General features: G+C 35.1%; 6 protein-coding genes across 10 annotated transcripts in view; 1 reads left to right on the top strand and 5 right to left on the bottom strand.

Moving 5' to 3' along the window:
- Window positions 1-5,242, bottom strand: part of LOC135838117 (four and a half LIM domains protein 2-like) — a 48,517-nt gene extending 43,275 nt beyond the window's left edge. Inside the window, exon 1 of the mRNA XM_065353688.1 lies at window positions 4,834-5,242. Coding sequence (XP_065209760.1) covers window positions 4,834-4,878 — 45 coding nt within the window. The 5' untranslated portion in view covers window positions 4,879-5,242. The remainder of the gene's footprint in view (window positions 1-4,833) is intronic.
- A 1,837-nt stretch (window positions 5,243-7,079) lies between these two features.
- Window positions 7,080-9,551, bottom strand: LOC135838128 (N-alpha-acetyltransferase 30-like). The gene is made up of 4 exons (XM_065353712.1): window positions 8,638-9,551; window positions 8,427-8,550; window positions 8,273-8,328; window positions 7,080-8,141 (listed from the first exon to the last, which is right to left on the bottom strand). Exons 1-4 carry the CDS (start codon window positions 9,334-9,336, stop codon window positions 8,004-8,006), a joined length of 1,017 nt encoding a protein of 338 aa, XP_065209784.1. The 5' UTR covers window positions 9,337-9,551; the 3' UTR covers window positions 7,080-8,003.
- A 220-nt stretch (window positions 9,552-9,771) lies between these two features.
- LOC135838131 (uncharacterized) lies at window positions 9,772-12,076 on the top strand. 2 transcript variants are annotated; one of them, XM_065353718.1, is made up of 4 exons: window positions 9,772-10,092; window positions 10,168-10,321; window positions 10,392-10,530; window positions 11,808-12,076. In XM_065353718.1, exons 1-4 carry the CDS (start codon window positions 9,900-9,902, stop codon window positions 11,817-11,819), a joined length of 498 nt encoding a protein of 165 aa, XP_065209790.1. In that variant the 5' UTR covers window positions 9,772-9,899; the 3' UTR covers window positions 11,820-12,076. The 2 variants fall into 2 exon arrangements, with proteins under 2 accessions (XP_065209790.1, XP_065209788.1); XM_065353716.1 differs by having other exon boundaries at window positions 9,774-10,092; window positions 11,805-12,076.
- LOC135838132 (uncharacterized) lies at window positions 10,520-11,782 on the bottom strand. The gene is made up of 7 exons (XM_065353719.1): window positions 11,589-11,782; window positions 11,397-11,475; window positions 11,251-11,315; window positions 11,127-11,162; window positions 10,902-11,013; window positions 10,750-10,814; window positions 10,520-10,674 (listed from the first exon to the last, which is right to left on the bottom strand). The coding sequence occupies exons 1-7, from the start codon at window positions 11,637-11,639 to the stop codon at window positions 10,621-10,623; spliced, it is 462 nt and encodes a 153-aa protein (XP_065209791.1). The 5' UTR covers window positions 11,640-11,782; the 3' UTR covers window positions 10,520-10,620.
- Window positions 12,077-12,355: 279 nt separating the features above from the next.
- LOC135838122 (sphingomyelin synthase-related protein 1-like) lies at window positions 12,356-16,405 on the bottom strand. Its single transcript, XM_065353703.1, has 7 exons — window positions 15,981-16,405; window positions 15,650-15,844; window positions 15,444-15,563; window positions 15,133-15,362; window positions 14,892-15,028; window positions 14,645-14,800; window positions 12,356-14,558 (listed from the first exon to the last, which is right to left on the bottom strand). The coding sequence occupies exons 1-7, from the start codon at window positions 16,149-16,151 to the stop codon at window positions 14,116-14,118; spliced, it is 1,452 nt and encodes a 483-aa protein (XP_065209775.1). The 5' UTR covers window positions 16,152-16,405; the 3' UTR covers window positions 12,356-14,115.
- Window positions 16,406-16,934: 529 nt separating this feature from the next.
- Cds (CDP-diacylglycerol synthase) lies at window positions 16,935-21,742 on the bottom strand. 4 transcript variants are annotated; one of them, XM_065353699.1, is made up of 12 exons: window positions 21,475-21,742; window positions 21,192-21,386; window positions 20,876-21,070; window positions 20,402-20,517; window positions 20,204-20,300; window positions 19,785-19,961; window positions 19,494-19,696; window positions 19,245-19,401; window positions 19,011-19,163; window positions 18,800-18,931; window positions 18,585-18,719; window positions 16,935-18,500 (listed from the first exon to the last, which is right to left on the bottom strand). In XM_065353699.1, exons 2-12 carry the CDS (start codon window positions 21,261-21,263, stop codon window positions 18,405-18,407), a joined length of 1,533 nt encoding a protein of 510 aa, XP_065209771.1. In that variant the 5' UTR covers window positions 21,264-21,386; window positions 21,475-21,742; the 3' UTR covers window positions 16,935-18,404. The 4 variants fall into 4 exon arrangements, with proteins under 4 accessions (XP_065209771.1, XP_065209770.1, XP_065209772.1 ...); XM_065353698.1 differs by having other exon boundaries at window positions 21,192-21,350; XM_065353700.1 differs by having other exon boundaries at window positions 21,192-21,337.
- Between the last annotated feature and the right edge of the window lie 358 nt (window positions 21,743-22,100).

Below are 22,100 nucleotides of genomic sequence, written 5' to 3'. Positions count from 1 at the left end.
TTGCCAAAGTGCCCTCTTACAAAAACAATAAAATAATAACTGTCATATCTACAACAAGAATATTAATCAGGTATTAACGTATTTCAATAAGTAAGCATACCTACGTAATACATATAAAGTAGGTACAGGGTGCCCAGAAATATCGAGTACCCATAAAAAAGTTTTCTACTAAAAATTAAAATCTTTGGTTGGTCACAATGAATGATACCAGTAATAATGATGCACATGATTGGTTGTTGGACTGGAGAGATAACATTCCACCAATCATATGCATCTATTTCACGTTGCCACCCTATATGTACCTATTATAAATGAAAAACTTTCTTAGGAGTACTCGATATTTCTGGGCACCCTGTACGTAATTACGTATCCGTTTCATTTTAAATAGCTCGTCAAAGTTTTTTTTCTTTTAGTGGAATTTGATAAGGAATATAGTAGTAACAACAATGATCTAATATTCACTGCATAAAATTTTAAGAATTTACGTGCGCAATCTGTGATTCGAAAGCACCTCCTATAAGTATCAATCCATAATGAAACATGATTTACGTAGTACCTAGTATACCTACTTAGTTCACTATATTAGAATTATTTTTCACTATAAAGTGAGTCACGCTTCTGCTCTTGAACGAATGATATCCCTGGTACTCGATATAAAATCGAAGATGAAATTAAAATTCTAGTAAAAACTTGCGTAGGTATTTTCATTACACAACAATTTTTTCCAGTTTTGTCAATTTTTCAACACAGTACGGATATGACTTAAGCTGAAGTACTCGCAAGGGGAGTATCTCAGAGCACAAAAATTTTTGATCTGCACAGAGGGGAATCGAAAAAACACCCTTAAATACGCCACCAGCTGAAATTTCAGGCACTGACTGTACATGAGGCAGAGATTCAGTTGCTATCCTATTTTTGACCTTCCGAGTTGATTGGTGTAATTTCGAACCTTTCTCGAGCCTCAATGGTAGCAGATTTTTGAATTGTCAAAATTTTGAAGGAAAAAAAAACAAGAGTACATAGGTAGGTACACATAAGTAGAATGAAAATGAAATTCAGCCCATATAAACTCGGATTTACCATCTCATGATGACCTATTCGATCGATTTCGGCTCGTACACTTTCAAAAGTTTTTTATTGTGGCGGTTCGATAACCAGCCCCCCCCCCCAATGATCTTGAGAGCTTGAACGATGAATTTTCAATTTTTGTTTTGAATAGATCGACTGAAAACAAATTTGGATTTTACCTACTTATAGGTAACTAGCGAAAAAAGATTTCGAAAATGTGTGTCGAAATCTATCGAAAGGGCCACGAAGATGACAGAATCCGAGTTTATAAGTGCTGAAATTCATTTTCAGCTTACTCGCAACATGTTCTCAATAACTAGATAATCCAAAAATCCGCTAGATGCTTCAGAACGGTTTCGAAACCATCACCAATCGACTCGGAAGGTCGAAAACATGGCGGTTGAAACTAAATTTTTGGTTTTTTACGACCATTTTGATCAAATTTCGTTTCAGATGACATTTTTGTACGTTTAATTTTATGCAACATTTTACTCATACTCGTAATATATTGAGATATTCCATCAACCTTAAACAATGTTTCAAGCAATTTCTTGCTAAAGTGACTCCTATTTTAACAAAGCAAATTTAGTGTTTTCCCTTCATTTAAATCAGTTCGACAAATTTTCCTTGAATTTCATCAACTACAGGCTACTCGTAAGTTTGAATGATTTTAGCGCTATTTTTGTGTTTTTTTTTTTATCTTAAAGGGTTTTCAACCATTCATTTTTTTCTCGACGTTGGCCAAATTTTATCATCTACCTATAGTTTAACGGTTTTAATGTTGTTTTTCGAGGATTTTCATTTTAAGCTATATTTAACACGTTTTCACAATGTTCATGTAAACTTTTTAAAAATTTCATCAATTGTCTTCACAATTTTCACTAAATTTGACCTAATATTGCTCTACTTTCATCATTTTTTCGTAATTTTTCGAAATTTCAACGTTTTTGAAGTATTTTTAAAATCATTTTCAACCGGTTTCAAATACTTTTAAAAAATTTTCACTGAAATTTTCACCAATTTCTGGTACGGTAGGTACTTTGAAATGATTATAATATTGTAATTTCTAACGTGTTTTGATTTTGACAAAATGTTATGCAATTTTCACAGAATTTCGTCCGATTTTGTCGAATAAGTACTCAGATACCTAGCTATTACCCATCAAAATAAATAACAAAATTCAAAACTCGCGCTTCTCATCGCTTAACCGGTAGGTAATCGAAGCGGGCACCTCATGAGATAGGTACCAAGAAATATTCACTGTAGTATAACTAACAAGTTAGGCTATGCAAATATTTCATTAAAATCCGAGTGAGGCAGTTCTGAAGGTTCTCTTTGGGAAATTTAAACGATGGGTTGGTAGGCAGTGATAGCTACGAGTAGGTTTGAGTACTGATGCCTAATGCCCACTATTTGTATTTGTACATAATTACTTTTGAAGACTCGAGTTTTCAACAAACAGTCAAGTAGACTGCACGTATAGTGTACACTGTACAGTGTACATACAACACCTTAATGCAGATCTGTCTACGCACTATCAGCCATCAGGTATGTACATAAACATTTATAGAAAAGAGTAAATAAGACATTTAATTTCTACTCGGCGAAGATGACATCATATCTACATACGTACAAAGTAAGCTTACAAACATTACGTATAACGCCGCGCCGTACGCCGTATGCCGTATGCCGTATATGGTAATGGAGACATGACGTCCAACTCTAAGTCGATGTCGATTGCATTCGAAATTTAGATATCTATATTGTACTGGTACAGCAAGTATATACGACTTACGAGTATGTAATAGTACTGTATAGTGTATAGTCGCAGCTACAATCTAACAGTACCTGTAGATTTTAGGTTAGCTATCATTTATCAACTAAGAGTTTGAGTGCATATTGTACGTCCAACGGTCCAAGCTTCCAAGCATCTAAGCCTCTTCGTATAGGTACTCGTACTTGAATAGCAATGGCAATCATGAATTTCAATAGGTTGGCAACGTACGACAGGGTGCGCAAAAATATATTTCGGTTGATCACAGTGAATGATGATAGGTATAATAAAACAACTTTCTTAGGGGTTCACGATATTTTTGCGCACCCTGTATCACCTCACGTCAGTCCAACGACCAATCATGTGCTATCATTATTACCATTTACCATTCACTGTGACCAACCGAAACATTTAGTAGAAAACTTTTTTGGGGTACTCGATAATTCTGCGCACCCTGTAGGTAAGTATCTAAGTAGGTAGGGATGCGTAAAAGTTGGGCTACGAGTATGTGCAAAGTGTAAGTTTACGAGCATACCACAGAGAAAATTAAGAGTGACCACTGACCATCCACAATGGGCACATTTGATTCGAGGTACACTTCAGGAGAGAATGGAAATACATATACTTACGATACAAATACAGCTGATTTGCTGAACGCATCAATAACGTTTTCCTAATTGATCCGAGTCAATTAAGTAGGTAATGGGTATCACGGTGTAGGTATCTCAGATCAAATACGCACCCTCAAGCCTCACCCTGCACTTTGATAATTAGCATGCGGTCACACGAAAATGCGGCGGTGTGGCACGAGCGCGTCGCCAATCTAGTACTCTAGTAGGTATTAGGTACAGGGTGTCCAGAAATATCGTGAACTCTTAAGAAAGTTTTTTATTAAAACTATATAGGTTGGCAATGTGAAATAGATGCATATGATTGGTGGAATGTTATCAACTCAGTCTAACAACCAATCATGCGCTATCAGTATTACTCGTATCATTCACTGATGACCAACCGAAACATTTAGCAGAAAACTTTTTTAAGGGTTCACGATATTTCTGGGCACCCTGTACTGTAAACCTGCGAAGGAGACAGCAACCATTCCCACTACACGCTTGCAGTCGATAATATGGACAATTCAAGAGCATTGCAATTAAATTCTTACGATTTCTACATGTGCTACGGTTACGGTACACTGTATGCAGTATAAGGTACGGTGTACGGTACACGCACAACACATTACACAGGTCGTTAAAGTACACCAGGTATTGGTATTGGTATTCCAAATATGGCCGGAAAGCTTCTGATGGAGCGGCGGCGTCGTCACCGCCCTTCAGGTATTCCGGTGCATGTTGAAAGCGAAATGAAATACACCAATCACAGGTAGCTCATTACAGCGAGCATCTATATCTAATCTACACTCTACGAGTACAGTATCGGAATCATCATTGTCTAATGGAACAAATGTGCAATATCGCATAAATATTTACGTAAATTGAACGGATACCTAAACACTTAAACAGTATAAACACACATGTAATGCACCTAATTCTACGTCGTCGCGTAGGCATGAATGTGTAATTGTGTAGTCCTAATATGTACTCGTAGTTCGAGCATTCTCATTTCTCATCGATGATAATTTCATGACACATCGAAACCGACATTTCAATCCACAAAACTGTTTTTCTTCTTCAACAGCCGCGTGCTCGGTGCTCGGTGCCACACGCCATTGAGACATTGACCGTGCAATCAAGTATTTACCGGTACCTACTCGGTAGGTACATATAAAAATGTGAGAATGGTAACATCAACAACGTCCTATATTGGCGGCATTGCCATCGCGTCGCTTTCTTTTCTCTACCCACCGCTACATGCGTAGTTTATGGCATCGTTTAAATTCGAAAAAAAAAACCACTTCCCATTGAACTCGAAACACCATAATATCGAATTCGAAAACTGAAGCAATACCTAACGCAGAATATTGTAGTACTTACAATTCGTTCTTGAGAATTACGTAGATTTCTGATCACGCCGTTCATAGTGACAACTAAACGAGCGAGTAGGAGCGCGCAAATTTATTTCATTAGCACGTTAGCATAATTATCACAATTGTAAGGATTACGAATCACCGGCAATGAAAGAAAACACGTAAATTATTCGAAAAAGAAATTAACACATTGCGATTGCGATTGCGAGTAATTTGATGCAAGCATTTCACACGCGACCGACGAACACAACGATGCCGAACTGACGAGTAGCGACTGGCGATGGTACTGGTACTGATGGTTGATGACGCATCCAGTTTTCATTCGAACGGTACGGTGGATGGTGGAAAGGAACGACGCGACGAGGAGTAAAGATAACGAACGTTCCACGTTCAACAGGTTTCAAGTACGTGCGTGTGTCTGTGTACTTGTATATTCGGCTACATTTTTCATCAAGTCTAGGCTAGGTAGTACGTAGCTACGTACATTAAATAAACTTACACAGACATTACCTAATGTATGTAATGTACAACTACATGAGTATTGAGTACGTATACGTAAAGGCAAAAAACCAACCAAACACACAAGATCACGATCACGAAAGAATGGAAGACCGAAGATGCACTTGTCGCGTCAAAACCGATCGCACATGCGCACTATGCGACAAGGCGCTGACGCAAAGATAGCAAACCGGTGAACCAACAGAACCCCGAAACAGATTGTGGAAAATGAAAAATCTTTGAATTTGAAAAGAAAAAATGAAAGAAAAACAGTAATAAAAATAATTCCCGATTAATTTGAAATAGAAGGAGTTGATAATAAAGCGATAATTATGCTTAAATTGATTTCCTGATAAGAGAAATGCATGGTAAATTGGTATGTAATGTAAGTCGGTCCTAGATACTCGTTGTCATTACAAATTTACATTCCATTCGTCTTCTTACTGACCTATGTAGGTAAAACATAAAAAAACTGATTTATTCATTACTACGTACATATTTTGATAGAAGATCAAATTGGATGCAGAAAATGGTAACATTGGTAACCATCTTGGACTTGGACGATTTAGAATGGTCTATGATCTTGGACTCGAGCAATTACTGACCAAGCGTATCTACTTACATAGATTTCTACGAACTTGATTCTGTTCGATCAACCTAATGTAATGAATGAATTTAATTACGAAAAATAATACAACACTCGATGGATTTTTTGCCTTTTCGGGTCCATTAGAGATTTCACGAACAGAACCAACCGAACTCGCAAAGTACATTTCAGCAACCATATTTTAGTGCTCGATTAGTTTACGAAAATATTCGAATACTTTATGCGTCGAAATTCTGCTGTATTCCATCCATTTCACTGAAAGAAAAGGAATCGTTAACACCAACTACCCCAACGCAAAAATACATCGTTTGTCGCCATAGCTGATAACATTTATTTTCCTACAACTATATACAGCATATCATAGGTAACTTGTTGCTAAAGGCAAAAACTGTTTTAAACAAGAAAATGTAGTAGTTTCTACGACGATGAAGTTAATATTTTTCTTTTAGATTTCCAGCGGAATAAGTTCGCTGAGCGGCGACGCTAGGTACGTTAGTAAATTTCGTGAAAAGTATAATACGTAGAAAATTAACTAATAATATCGAGACAATGTGTGACCGAGATAGCATTATTTTATAGTTCAATAATTTAGATTTGCCCCACACAACAATGAGTTTATGATGTGCTATACGTATGTTATAAGAAAAATACATTAAATCAGTCGTAAAAATATCATAACCACAAAAAAGGTGTAAAAAACCAGCAAAAATAATGAAGAAAGTACAATGAAAATAGCGTAGAACGCTTCTGAAACCAATGAACCAGCGTGAAAATCATCTATGTACATAATATCGTACCTCTGATTAAAACTGTTTAAAAATTTAGACCGAATTGAATTTGCGTCGTTGAACAATTTTCACGATGAAAATTTACTTTTTCTTCTCGGATAGAAATTTTGTACTAAATATCGACTTTTTTTTCTTAAATCCTATCAAAGTATTTATATATGCGTTCAAATTTGATACAGAAATAAAAGATCAATTTTGTCTTTACCATTTCATTTAAAAAAAAAAAAAAAAAGAAAGAAATTTTTTGGTTTATTTGGAAATTGCAAAACTGCAATCCAACGTGAAATATTATATCGATTTAAAAAATGATGCGATAAAGGCTGAATTAAATTGAAAAAGTAAACATCGGAAGCAATATAATTCGCATTTTGTGAAACGAATTTATTCAACATATAATTTACAGAACGAAACACAGCTACTACGTTTAGTTTTTGTACCACAAATCAACAAGACGTTAAAATCGCGAATTGAGATAGAAAAATCGTAACAATTACATAAGATGTGTTCTTTTAGCACGGATTTTGACAGATTTTCGAGAATCTGGATTTTGGACGTTTTTTTTAATTTCTTTTTTTTAACATTTCTGAGAATACTTTCACCAATCTTTGAAAACCTTAAGTCTTCTTTAACTAACTAAAATCCAAAATCCATTTTCAAAAGCTGCTACCCAAGCAGATTCTTGTGAATTTATAAATCTGCCAAAATCCAGATTCTCTAAAATCTGCCAAAATCCGTGTAAAAAGAACACATCTATAGACTCGAATCATAATACAAATAAATGTAGTACAAGAAGCATCGAATGACGAGCTAGTTGCAGTTAATACCGTCTTGACTGTCGGTCTCAAACATTCAAAAATAAAATATTTTCATTTTTACAATAACTAATACTCGATCTTTACAACTCTTTCTTTTAAAGAAACATTAATTCTTTTGAAATTTGCGATACATGCTATAGAAGTAGGAGTTACATCAAACCGAAAAAACGTTTCTGAGAAATGGGGCGCGCGTCGCGTAGACGAGCTTGAAAATAAACGAATAAATCGCCACTTTTTTAAGACAAAACAGAAAAATGTCCACTCAATTGTCGATTTTTACTTTTTAGGGGAACGAACGCAATTTTCGACAGTTTTTCAAACGAACAGTAGGTATATTGAATCCGAATTTAAAATGTTAATATGCATAGGGTAGATCTACAGCTACTATAAAACAAAAAAAAACCTGTATAAATTAATTAACAACGTTATAGCTCTTTAAATTGGGCTGTCGTATCAAAATATTCTTCGTTCATCTTAACCATAATTTCAAACGTAACGCGTCCACGCCATTTAAATAATATCTGAATAATCGCTTATCACGAACAAATCCTAGATTTTCGTAGAGTCGTAAAGCTGGCTGATTTGTGATTTCAGTCTCGAGCACAACCTATAACACGTAAAAACAAACTCGGATTTAAAACTACTCGCCGTCTTGGCATGGCAAAAATAAATTACTTTGAAATCTATCTCGAATAAGCTTTTAAATGTAGGAAATATTGTCGATGTTTCGAAATTTACCTCATCTGCGCCTTCGGTTGCCATAACTCTGATTGCTTTTAATACTAAATTCGAACCTAAAATGTGAAAAACATTTTTTTGGTGATTTTTTATTCAACTAGAACTTCGTGGCACGAGAACAGCTGAGAATAATACTACGCGTAGTCGCATTTACCTATGCCTTTTTTTCTAAAATTTTCGTCAACTGCCAGCATCGCTATATATCCACGTTTGATGATTTTTCTGTGAAGATCCAATTTACAAACAATCGCTCCGACACTTTTTCCTTTGCTCACTGCCTGCAAAAATCAATACCGAGTCGATATTAATAGATTAAATTGAGCGAAAAAACAGTAAGTACGAAGAAAAAAAGAAATCCAATTTACCAAAAAACATAGGTGCGGCCAATTATGAATAAAGTAACGATACGTGTAAATAGAATAAGGCTCTGAGAGATCTTTTTGTATCAATTTCATAATATCAGGCATTTGATTCTCCGATTCGTAGGAAATATAGGCAATTTCAGAAGCATCGTCGCTTTCGTTTTCTATACTACAGCTCGTATTCAATGAATCAACATCAGCGACGTCAGTCGAAGATATTTCGTTCGGTGCGCCGTTTATTTCTTCAGTAATTCGTTGATTGGTTGCAGTTTCTGATGATATCACATTAGCAGATTCCTGATTAGTAATATTTAAGGACGATAATTCGCTTTCCAAATTTTTACAGCACAAATCTTGAGAATTTGTGCAACTTTGACTAGAATTTGTCTTCACGATATTACGGGCGCAACTTTGGTGGTTAAGGGACGAATTATCACCATTAACGATGCACCTAGTTTCACTATTATTACTACTATCATTAGTCGTACTTTCCTCGCAGTTTGTATAATTATTGTTCTCTAAAACAGGCGCTTGTTTTGTAGTCGCCGTCGATTTACAACCATCAACATTTTGAATCGGTACCGTCGGGTCGTCTTTGAAACAAGCGTTTTTGATTCCTTTGCCACTGATCATGATAAAACGGTCAGAATCTGAAGACAGTTCGCATTTCGCATCCATATTTCCATTTTCCATGAGGACCATTCAAAGTGAAATTTACTTCGCAAAATTGCAGTTCACAGCATGTTCCAAAGGATGAAAACGACCGTAACACCAGAAATGAGCAATTGTACTGTTGAAATGAATATTTATACACTTCACAAGCCCGAATTCGAATACAAGACTTTCGAATAAGAAATTTATTCTGTATTTTTCATATCATATCAATTTTTTCAACTTTTCAATTTTTTCAGGTCGTCATCATCAAAAAAATTCGTCATTTTGAGCTTTTTCACTTCTGCTGTACGACCAGTTACTTCGCCAATTCGACAACCAATCACATCGTGTTATATTATCATTCGATGATATGATTGGACAATTTCTGCTCCCCAACATGCACTATACGAAAAACAATCAAACGACAAAATAGCGAATGAGCGTTTGTCAACAAACTTTTATCAAAAGTTTGAAACTGATAACACTTTTTTTCAAATTAATTTTTAAAAATTATTTTAGTGATTGCGCGTCATTTAATTTTTATTAAACGTTAAAGAACGAAAAAGAATTCAATTGATCATTTATATTTTCTCTGTTCCGCACCGACAAATATGGGTAAAGTACGAAAATTGAGGAAGAAATACAAAGCCCTCAAAGTGGCGACAAATAACATGTCAATTTCAAAGAAACAAATTGGAAATGTGAAAAGCGCCGCATCGGTCTCCAAAACTAACAATAAGTCATTTGTAAGCGCGACGAACCTTTCCCAGAATACTTTTCAGAAGCGACAACATCGCTCTACTCGTAAGTCAATTAACCAATTTCCATCAATTGAAGTTTCAACTCGAATGGACACAGCTAACTGAAAGATGTTTGCAGAAATTCACCTCGATCGATATCAAGAACAAGTCCCTGAGCTAGATGACAAACAACCCGCTACTCAGAAGCGTAACAAATTCAAAAAGAATAAGATGGCGATAGCGAAAGCTAATCGTTCTCGAAAACAAGTGTCTAAAACACGACAAAATAATTTGTAAGTTTTGCGTAAAATAATGTACTTATTTTTTCTCGACACCTATTCAGCAGTTGTGTTAATGTTATAGGGTTAGTGATATTTACGCGTTTAAGAAAATTTTAAACGAGGAATCATTTCTCAAGAATCCTCAAACTGTCATAATGAATCAAACGTTGGAGAAATTAAGTGCAGAAGAGAAAATGACTGGCAAAGGCATTTTTGCGAAGGTAAACGAATTTATTCGGTAACATAATAATTATTTTTTACATGTAATCTTAATTTTTCCGATATTTTAATATTTTAAATAATATTTTCCATCATTTTTCATCTTCTTTATTCCCTCCGGTCATCGCCTTCACAAAATCTCTGACCTAAAATCAATTCAATTATGATACAAGCTCGTTATATGATACATGTAAATTGTTTTCTTCCTTCAAATATCTTACCATTTGAGAATTTTGCATTGTACAGACCATAAAGTTATATGATAATTCGCAGTTTTTTCCCGGAGCTGTAACAATTGTACGAGTTGAATAATTCATTTCTTTGGCTAAACAACGATAAAATGCTTTCGCAATCGAAGTATATTAATACTCACTATTTGAACATTTATCTAATATGTGTTTTGCTTCTTTTTGCCAAGTTTCATTGTCTAGTTGTGTAATGTACTCTTCAAATTTCGACCTCACACCGGCCCCATTTTCATCCATCTGTTTACAAAAATATGTACCTCAAAATTAGAGAAAATTATCAAACGGCGATGAAATATTCCTCGAATATCTAAATCATAATGTATTTAAACTTAAACACGGTAATTGCTTACTATTCCCAACTTCTTCGACGTGCATGCTCCCAGACACTAAAAAATGAAAAGAAAAAACATATGAGAGGAAACTTTTTTAATGGACGTTGTTAAAAGTAAAACTACGATGAAAATATTGACGTACTTTGCAAGAATCGTATTTTGCTTGGGTGTTGTCATTTCCTTCGCGAACCATTTCTTGGCAAACATCTAAAAATCAATTATGATACTCTAGACTATTGCACATTTTTAAAGCGTTACAAAAACATGAAAAGAATAGTAGGTACTCACCTAATGAAAAGTTTTCTGGAGCTTGGCTCATACAATCCATGAAATTTTCCACCATAGTTGCCATTAATTTATTTTCTCCCTAAAGATGAAAATTTAGGAGGGAAAAAAACGTCAAGTCGTAATTATTTGAAAATTGTATATTACACAAACAAAAACTAAAGCGTACTTCAATTACTATCAATAGTAACTTACTTTTACTAAAAAGGTTTGATATAAAATTAAAAAACTCAAAACTTTATACATTTTAACAAATGTTGGTATTTACGAGATTTTTTTTTAAAAAGTCCGCGTTTGTCAAGATGAACTTTCCGGTCTTAATTTAAAATGTTTTTCACAACGATGGCCCGATTTATGTATATTTATAATTTTTCATTGTAATTAGTTCGTTCGTTTTTTTTTTTTTTACAGCAGAGCGGAAATTGATGGATTGTTTGCAAGACGGAAATCTGCAATTTTGTCATCATTACCTATACTAAAGCATGGCTGTTTCGTATGAACTTGATGATCAGCATCAATGTCGAAAAATACATATTACGTTTAACGTTATTGCCGACCCCTAGATGAAAGATTGTTTTCAAAGGACATGCTGCATGATTAGTATTGTTTGCTTATAAGTGCTGTTCTCTCGTTTTGTACAATCTCATTAACCCGGCATTGAAATAAATAAGGATGATAATTAACGTCGATCGGAAAATTTCTATTCGCGTGATGAATGAATACTGGAATAATTCGGTACCTACCTATTAAAGTCGTCTAATACGGTGATGATCAAATGTGGAAATATTTGATGGTACAACAGCACAACGTTCTCGAGTATTCTAATAGGTTAGGTTATAGATATAGGTGGGTCCGAGAGTCGGTCTTTTTCGTAGAAAATTGTGAAACTCAACGCTGCGCGCTGCATTAAATAGGAATTTCATTTCCACAATAAATTATGTTGTTGGAATAAATTGAAACGGTCGTGGAAATAAATTTTATTTAAAGCGCCCGAATTACAATACACATTTAAATGATCTGGATACAATGAAATACAAACAATCGATTTAAACACGTAAAAAAAACTCATCCAATTATCTCGGCGGAGGCGAAGGAAGAACGTCGGATACAAAAAAATCCGCAAACGTCAAAAATTCACATTTAAAAAAATTAAACGTTTTGTGAAAAAATTTGATAAAAACTGGTCAATTATAATATGAAAATAATTGAGATAAATCGAAGTAATTGTAAACAAGGCGTTCCTACTTTTGCCAAAGGTTGCATAACTCAGCTTAAACTGCTCTAAGCACTCTTAATTAAGGGGTTAAGCCATAAAAGTAGAAAATCTTGCCATGTATCATGATTCATGATCGATATAACGATAAACCTCCATTGTTGGTTACACTTCGATGATGACCTTAAATGCTCATTATCAGATGGAATTAAATTCCCTCAATTCGATAAAACCTGCAAATTTATTCTGAATTAAGCACCCATTTATTTTTTCAAATTTTCAAAATGTAGTATTTATTATTGGAATTTAGAAACATTTTGTTCGAACTTGAATAAACTAGGGAAAAAAGCCCTGCCCAGGAGACGAATAAAAATGACGAAGAAGCGAGTACTATTTACAAATACTTCGATTAACCTCACTTTTCCTGTGATTATTATATGCAGTTTGAAATAATGATGGTAATTTCAAAGATGTGCGTGTGATTCATCATCTAAATTAATTGGAAGAGAGAAAATAACGGGCATTTGGTCAAATCATCGGGAGAAAACCGGCAGTGAAAAAAAGCACCGATACTACGTCAGCAAACTTTGGTATGACAATCATTTCGCGTTTCGCGTAGGTATTCAACTAAATACATACGTATTAACAACATTAGTCATTACAGAAGTACTGGTAACATTTTTGAGACGCATCGGTTTTTATTCATAAGAGATTGATCAAAAAAGTGATACCCAATTAGTTCGATTTGTGAGGAGATTATGTTATGGTATTTATGCAACTGGACCCTATAAGGAAGTTCATTTTAATATGCGAGGACAAAGGGGAGGGGGATGACACTTCCTTGAAAATGAAAAGCCACAATAACAAGAACAATAATCAAGTCTAAAATATATGATCGTTTAGGGGGGAAACATACAAAACAAGTATAAAATTTATATCACATTTTACAAAAAAATAAATAAATAAACTAATAACACAGTACATAATCATAAAAATAGGAAATAAAAAATGAATAGATACTCAATTTGGAATAGTGACAAAAAGAGATTTATAAGGAAATGATAAATTGAAGGGGGAAAAAAATGTAAATAGTATTTAAAATACTAAGAGGTGACACTTGGAAACCTAACTAGGAAATCATACGATGACCAAAAATTAATGTGACAATTATCATACTTTCAAATTTGGGTAATGAAAAACCATACCAGGTGGAAAAAACACGAGTAACTTGTAATTTGCATAATAAAAAAAAAAAAAAACAAACAAAAAAACAAAACAAAAGGACACGATACATACACATAGGTAGGTACCCATTTTAAAATGGTATGATTTCATAAAAATAGGTAATTACACGTTTAACGTAGGTAGATGGTAGATACGTGTACGTAGTACGTACTACTACGTAGCGTACCTAAGTAACAGAGTAACACAATGAAAGTTGGTTAGCCAAATTAATAAATAGGTATTACGAAATATTTAAAAAAATGTAAAATTATACGGTAAATTTGGTCAAGATTTATGTTTCTTTGAGCGTTGTTTATGCGAGTGTCGTCTACTTGACGCGCTGCGATTAGATCTAATCTTCATTTCGTAGAATTTCTCTAACGTTATAGTTTTCATGTGGAGTACGTGACCGCAAATATTTTTACCGCACATGAATAGATTTTCGATGATTTCAGCCGGGGTTTCGTATTCATTCGGTACGATACCTTCGATAGACGATTCAAAAAAGCTAAATAACGGAAACCAAATACGCGTGCGAGTAGAATCGCGTTGCATCAACGCTTGATTATTAGCTAACGTGTGGTAGTAAAGGAATAAACGAGAAGTTATGTAAAACGCTATGAATACATCTATCGAATAATGTTCGTGACCAGAGAGAATGAAAAAAATACCGAACATGTTCAAGATCCACGTGAAAATATGAAGCAAATGCAAATCTCTCGGCGTATCTGCAATTCAACAAACGCGCGTTTATCAATAAAACTCATCGATCGTATCGGTATAGAGAATAGGTACTTTGATTTTGCCGACTTACACTCCGTAATGAAGAAATTCAACATGGTCAATACGACGCTATGCCCGCTGAACATGTAGTCTCCGCATGTTCGCACACCTCGAATCGATAGGCCCGCGTTACGCCAAATCGTATACGCTTGAGCTACCTTCGCAACGATATCGCCCAAAAGATATTCTGCAAAAGTTGCAAACGACTTTTTAGAAAATTCGTCCGGTCGGTCGGTCAATTTAATACAAATACGTGTACGTATTATCCGCCTACGTACCAGAGGTGTACGTCGAAAGTCTTGGACTGCACTTTAAATGAGATCCGGGAACGGATAAAGATGTTATCAACATTGTTATACATCTCAGCAAAAAAACGGTTCCGCAAAGAGCGAAAAATCTTCGCAATAGAATAAACCTAAAAACAAGACGTACTGTTAACGACAATTCTGCAAATACTCCTATTACCCAAAATACGTAGGTTAGGTAGTAACAGTTATTAACACGAATTTGATTAGGTACCTGTATTTATGGAAAAGTAATACCACTAGCCATATGACGAGCAAAACAGTGGCCGTCCATTCGCACATATGAAACGCCCAAGGAATGTAAGGAACGTTGTCTAGAAATATATCGGGCAACGGCGGATAACGTTTCATGTCGGGAACACGATCGTGCACTATTACCATTACAAAAGACGTAATCCAAGTAACGAGAAACAAGTAAGCTAAAGCAATAACCGCCTTGGTGAACTGAAAATCGACGCAGATTAATGTAAATCATCGTTTGTACGATTTAATAACGGTAATCGATCGAGTTTTATTCGAAATTACTTCTGGTTTCAAACTAATAGTGTGGCCATCTTCCGAGGATCTAGACGACTGATAACTGTTGTCACGAACAGTAACGTAATCTCCGTTACAAGGATTCATAATGCTCAACGGATCTATCGCCTGAAATGCAATTATTCGCGTATTAAATTTAATGAGGTCGATGGTGTTTCATCGGTGATGATGGAATGACCGTTGTGCTGAATTACTTCGGTTTTGGAGTTCAATCTTTTATAATATTCGTTGTTTTCCACGACATTACCGAGTCCAGTTGAACGCAAGGATACTTTATTCGGCATATGAAGCAGACTATTCGGATCAAGTCCTTTATCTACCAACATTTGTTTATTATCCAATTTCAGTTGTTGAATTTGGAGGAATAATTTTTTCGCCAAACCGATGGGCTGCAAAACGCAAAAATACAAAAAAATTACGTAACTAATCGCGGATTCTATCGCGCTGAGATGTAGATTGGCACGATATGGATATACAACGTATTATTTTTAATGAGCATTAGGTATCGCATGCTAGAAATCTTACATTTTTCGACACCATGTATTCTACATCATTTTCAGTCAAGAGAAGCAACGCTTTGCCGTCGATGCGATGTTGGTTGAAAATGTCCACAGCGTACGAAAGCTTCGTTTTTGATAGCCAGAAGCCTACATCTTCTTCAGTCCAATTGAAAGCGCACGGATCGCTCGGTTGCATTTTTAGATTTCAATATAGAACGCCAAATTTACTCGAACACGTTTCCGACCACACACTCTCGATGCTATTCCGAGTGAAGTGAAACATGATTATACCGTAAAGTCGCCATCGAACATCCAAATAATTCATCACAATTATAGTTATTTTAATCGAAATATTAAACTCCGAACATTGACTTTGACTACAATTATCATTATCACTGATTTCGGCATTGTACTTTATATAAACAAAACCCGTGGACCCGTGCGTGCGCTATAGAGATGCGCGTTGGCTAACCAATCCGAATCACGAAATGCGAGTACAAATTTTCATTTTCCGGTAGTATTTTCCTCAATTTTCCAGCGAATGTGAATCCATTCCAACTCCATTGAGGGCTGAATGATAATTCAATTTAATTTATTCATTTTCACGTAATTTTTCTAATAAGTAGTAGGTACAGTAGGCATCTAATGTACATTCGTATGTACCTAATTCTGAGCATATTTATGCAACTGAAAAATCTGTTTTCACTTCTTGATTAGGCTACTTCATTTTCGACGTATGCGACTTGCGTAATTTTCCCATTTTTCAAGAACTCTTTTCACGTCTGCTTATGAATATTCCCTCGTTCACTTACATACGTCATACCTACATGATGCATAAATGCTCGCTTGTTATTAGCAAAAATACCAAGTGAAAACTAAGCCCATAAATTTGAATATACCTACATAGAGGTAGAGGTACACATGTAACATTTTTCCGCATCCGACATTCGATTGAAAAAAAAAATGAAAACGAACCGAGTCAACCTCAAACATTTATTAATTTTCTTTAGTACAACATTTAAAGTCATAGGTATAATTAATTTTAACCATAAAATGACTATTCTTTCAGAATTCGGTTAGATATGACGTTTTAGTAAAAAGTAAAAACGACTCCTTCCTAACTACTCATCACTCGCAATCAGAGCTGATTGTAATCACAGACATCCCAAAACGCCCCTCCCTCTGAAAAACAAAAAATTCTTATAACTAATTAAACAAACTTTAACTTAACAGAAACATAAATGACTAGTTTACGAAGATAATTTCAATGAATCCTACAACATTTTAATTGATCGAGACACGAATCACACCCGACACATGCAGGAGCTTACAAGAAAAGACGATCACGAGAGAAATTTGCTAATTTTTTAAAATTAAGTTATTCGAAGTGGAATGGTATAAACAAACGAGGAAAACAAAATATGTATAAGGCGCACTCAACCAACTAAGCATAGATACCTATGTAATTCAAAAAAAAAAAAAAAAAAAAAAAAAGAGTAACTAAACGGAATAAAATTTGCTACATGCTCAAAAATGTAAACGAACTCTCGAAGAGTTCATTCTGAAACACCTTGATATATTTTCTAAATGAAAAATCCAATAAGTAATGGAAATAAATGTACGAATTTCTAACTTAAATGTCACCTATTTTCACAGTTAAGTACTCTACCTACTTCAAAAGTAGTGACGATTAAATAATGTTTTTTGAATGAAAACACCGAAGACTGATAGAATAAATGCGTTGCACTGGAATGCTCGTTGAATTATTAAAACGACAAAACAAAAACAATGTTTTTTCCCCTTCAAAATAGGTAACCGAAATATTCCTGAGTTACTTCGAATTCAAGCAACACGAAGAATTTTATACACTTACACGATCAACATTAATGCTAAATCCTACATATCGAACGAAATGATTTAAATTTTGCGTAAAATATACATTTAAAAAGGAACGAAAAAATGAATAGGAAATAGCAAAAATTTGATATCTCAGAAAGGAAACTTGAGAGAATCAATTATGAATGAAAAGTAGCAGCGATAGTTTATAAGCTTTTGAACTTATTTCGAACAGTACTAGAACCTAATGCAAACAACGTACTCGATATGTAAAAAATCGTGGGTTTTTAATGAAAAATTTACATCCGATGAAATGGTTCACGATTTTCAGCGCATATGTAAGTACATGTTTATTAGAAAACCTGTTTTGGAAAAAAAAAAATGAATTCACCTCTAATGAAATTAATTCGCACCATTTCTATTCGCATTTCGCAAATCAATTTCTAACGAATTCTCAAAGAGTTTTATCTATTTTCTCGTTATTTCGGGAGCACTAAAAGCAACACAGACGTGGAAAAAGACAGGAATTAAACTAGCCGCCTAAAAAAGAGAATACAAGAACGAAACGTAATAACTAATCAAAAGCAAAACAATTGAAAACCAAAACAAAAAATTAATCTTGACGAATACTCAATATGCCTCGATTTTCCAATGACTCCTTCAAAGCGTAGAACAATTGCAATTGTTGTTCCGGTTTCAACGCGAATACCTGGTAGGGGGAACAACAGTCGTTAGTACATAACATAAAACAAATGAGGAGTAAACCTAGTAACACTACGAGTGAGATACTCACTTGTTGTAGGAGCTTTTGAGGAGATGGCGAACGAATGAAACTAGAAATATAAACGTTCACAAACGTGGCCATTAGAAACTGGCAATCGAATCGATCCATGATGCCACCATGGCCCGGAATGACGTCTCCAAAATCCTGAAAAACAGATTGAAATAAACTCGTAGCGACGAAAGAGAATGTTTTCACGTAAAAGCGGTATGGCGCGTATTACTAACTTTGATTTTAAATGCACGTTTGAATCCGCTAGCGAAAAATCCGCCAAACGGTCCGATTACCGAACTGAATAAAGACATCGAAAACGAATGTAACACAAACGGCTGTACTGTAATGGTCTTTTTCAATCTTAGCTAAAATAATAACCATAAACATTATTCGAAGCTGACGAGTACCCATATTAAACTTTCGCAAATTCTTCGTAAAATTTACCACTTGCAAAATTGACGACAAAAACTGCGGAAGAGCGTATTCTTGCGGCCGGAATAAAGGTGATGGCTCGCAATCCATAGTCGTACGACCCAAAGTTTCGTTAAATTCGATCGGACAAATGAAAAATTCAAATTGGCAAAGGAAATACGACAGCTACAAAATTACAAATACACACACGTAGCAAAATAAATATTAAAAAGAATGGGAAAATATCAATCATTACGATGGACTCACCAATACTCCGAAAAACACGGTAGCAAAGCCACCCCCGATAAATCCTTCCCACGTTTTTTTCGGCGAAACTTTGATGAGAGGGGTGCGTCCGAAAAAGAATCCGAATATGTAAGCCCATATGTCATTAATGATTATCATAGTAACAGGAACGATAAACCTACATCGGCACATACGCAAGTACAAAGTACATCTCGAGTTATAATTCACGTAATATCTCCGACAGTGATATCAAGTAAGAGAGACACTGACCATATCAAACCTTCGAATATGTTTTGTATTATCAAATAACTTTGGGTAACCACAATTAGAAGGGCGACGTGAGTCCAGGCAAACAAAGAGAACTGTTTCATGTAATATTTATGTACCAGTGACAAAACAAACCATACGAATCCGATGATATACAAACAAAATGAAATGAAACGATGGTAGTTTACTAAAAATCGCAGGAAGTCCTGTAAGTAAAAAAAAAAAAATCGGTCATAAATGGACGGAAAAAAGACGAAATTCATCCGAGATTTCTTCAAATAAAATCTCATTTACCGTGCGATTTATCAGGACACTGAAATAATCGATCAAGCTTTCGCCGTAAAAAAAGTAATTGGACGTGAACAGGAAGAACCACGAAAGAGACCGAAACCAGGGTAGGCCATGGATTCGATAAACAGTATAGCCAATGTTGATAATTTCTTCGAAACATTTCACTTGTACGGCCAAAGTCTGAAAAATGAAAACCGATGAAAATTAAAATAATCGACGAATTCGAAGCAGATACACGTACAATAAGTATGTGTGCGCTACGCGCGCGCAAAAGGAAACCTTACAAGAATTTGAAAAAATCAATTTATCTGACGCTCGTCTCGAATTTTGCGACTATATATGTACTACACCTATTCAACGTTTAAAATAAGTACGAGAAAAAGCAGCGACGGATAATACACAGTAGTAAAAATAAATCGTACCGCTATCATCAGTGCCAAAGGTCCTCCATAAATGATCATTAAAAACACCACCGTTAGTAACACGGTCGATATAAATCTAATTATCCAATTCCTCCATCTGTAAAGTACAAAACCGAATATGTTTGTAAAAAAGAGGTGATATACATACATATGTACATACAATATACATTTTCAATCAATCCGTTACATTCAACTCACCGATCAGATAAACCATTCAAAACTGATTCGAGGATAAGCGGCATTTTATTGGTACCCGAAGGTATGGTATTGGATAAATCGATATTCTTATCTTCTTCCGAGTCGACATCGTCTCGCTGCAACAATGAAATATGCAAAATTTTCAATCAAGCACGCGACGACTAATTTTTTCACTAAAATCGAGAAAGTGAATAAGCCTAAGAAAAAAACATTGTACCTAAGACGGAAAGAAATAAAATTATAGCATTATAATCGCAATACCAAGTTTTCCTCGTTTAGGTAGATAAATTAGAGAACCGCCAAAATCCGTGCAACAAAAACGCGAAATGTAAAAAGTACAGATCCGAAATACCAAACTTTAGGAATGCTTTGATCCTTCACCGATTAGCGCTTGCTTCAGAAAATATATCATGCATTTCGCGGTGTTTTTTTGATTTAGTGAATTTGATTCATCTTGCGTAGGTAGGTACTCACCGCATTACCATTTCGATGGGGACAAACAACGTATCCCCGACACAAGCAGCATAGCGCTTGCGATTTTGAGCTTAAATACGAAACATTCCTAACAGAATTTAATAAATTTCTACTCTTGAATCGACGTATATTATTGTGATAAATATTAAAAATCTTCTTATTATTTTTTGAACGTTTTACAGATATACTGGATGCCTGGAATGTAGTCATTATAAATTAATATCTATACAATCTACACTATACGATACGCCGATGTGAAACGCAGAAGAATAATTAATTATTTCTCGACATATTGTGCACGAGTCGTATGCGTTACCTGATAACCGTCGCCCATCAATTTATCAGCTTCATCCTCTTGTCCATTTCGACGTTTGCGAACCTCAGTCATGTTGCGAACTTGAAAAAATCAATACAGCAATTCTCGACGCAGTTTTATGGAAGGAAACTTGCAAAATTCGCGCTCTATGACATAAAACTGATAAGATATTCATCAATTTTACGAAGTCGATTTCTGGATGAAATTCATGCATGTATTATCGCATTCTGATAACTGCTCGACTACGAAAATTAAAATTATGCAAAACAATTCCACTAGTTACCTGATATAATTCTTTTCCTTGGTACTTTATGGAATGCATACGACACTGGCGGAAAAAAATTCGACCAGAGGCACCGCTCTGGTTAACAAATTACTCTCAATGCGAAGTTCAGTATTCAAACCCAAAGGCTTTAAGATGGCTTCAGACAGAATTTGAATACACAGCAAAGGTAAAAATTATTCGCAACACAACGCGAGACAAATACAACCCACCGATGGCAAGCAGAAACAAAAAATTGAACATAAACACAACACAGTTGAGAAAGATAAACAGCCATCAAGGTGAAAAATTAACAGGTACAAATAATCCAATCCCGCTTGCGCATCAGGTTTCTGCAAAGCGGACAGTACGTTCGCGTTTATTTTCGGACCCGAAACGTATTGGAAAAGTGAATCGTATCAGTTTCAGCTTCTGTTTCAGTTATCGCTTAGGTCAGCAGCCTTTTCGGTTTTCACTTTCTCAATCGAAATTCGAAATGTGCTTTTATAAAACGCTTAGGTAATAGGTACTTCATAAGAACCCAAATCCAAATGGTATTGCACCTGACACTTCTAGACAGTGTCCACTGCTTTGACCTGAGTTTCCATAAAGGTCCCCAGGCGGAACCTCGAATAATTCCCTCAAAG

This window comes from Planococcus citri, chromosome 2 (genome assembly GCF_950023065.1).
Source record: "Planococcus citri chromosome 2, ihPlaCitr1.1, whole genome shotgun sequence".
NCBI lineage: Eukaryota > Metazoa > Arthropoda > Insecta > Hemiptera > Pseudococcidae > Planococcus > Planococcus citri.
Note: the sequence above shows the minus strand (reverse complement) of the source record. Positions and strands in the feature narration are given on the sequence as shown.

Coding starts and splice junctions, on each gene's coding strand:
- LOC135838128 (XM_065353712.1), bottom strand. CDS start 9,336: ATGGTCCTCATGGAAAATGGAAATATGGATGCGAAATGCGAACTGTCT. Junction 8,551..8,637: donor GGCCGCACCTATGTTTTTTG/GTAAATTGGATT, acceptor TGATTTTTGCAG/GCAGTGAGCAAAGGAAAAAG. Junction 8,142..8,272: donor CAACCGAAGGCGCAGATGAG/GTAAATTTCGAA, acceptor TACGTGTTATAG/GTTGTGCTCGAGACTGAAAT.
- LOC135838131 (XM_065353716.1), top strand. CDS start 9,900: ATGGGTAAAGTACGAAAATTGAGGAAGAAATACAAAGCCCTCAAAGTG. Junction 10,093..10,167: donor GCGACAACATCGCTCTACTC/GTAAGTCAATTA, acceptor AGATGTTTGCAG/AAATTCACCTCGATCGATAT. Junction 10,322..10,391: donor AAAACACGACAAAATAATTT/GTAAGTTTTGCG, acceptor TTAATGTTATAG/GGTTAGTGATATTTACGCGT.
- LOC135838132 (XM_065353719.1), bottom strand. CDS start 11,639: ATGTATAAAGTTTTGAGTTTTTTAATTTTATATCAAACCTTTTTAGTA. Junction 11,476..11,588: donor ATCAAACCTTTTTAGTAAAA/GTAAGTTACTAT, acceptor TTTCATCTTTAG/GGAGAAAATAAATTAATGGC. Junction 11,316..11,396: donor TCCAGAAAACTTTTCATTAG/GTGAGTACCTAC, acceptor ATTGATTTTTAG/ATGTTTGCCAAGAAATGGTT.
- LOC135838122 (XM_065353703.1), bottom strand. CDS start 16,151: ATGCAACCGAGCGATCCGTGCGCTTTCAATTGGACTGAAGAAGATGTA. Junction 14,801..14,891: donor ACTTTCGACGTACACCTCTG/GTACGTAGGCGG, acceptor CAACTTTTGCAG/AATATCTTTTGGGCGATATC. Junction 14,559..14,644: donor GAATTTCTTCATTACGGAGT/GTAAGTCGGCAA, acceptor GTTGAATTGCAG/ATACGCCGAGAGATTTGCAT.
- Cds (XM_065353699.1), bottom strand. CDS start 21,263: ATGACTGAGGTTCGCAAACGTCGAAATGGACAAGAGGATGAAGCTGAT. Junction 20,301..20,401: donor TTGAATGGTTTATCTGATCG/GTGAGTTGAATG, acceptor TGTACTTTACAG/ATGGAGGAATTGGATAATTA. Junction 19,402..19,493: donor ATATTCGAAGGTTTGATATG/GTCAGTGTCTCT, acceptor GTGCCGATGTAG/GTTTATCGTTCCTGTTACTA.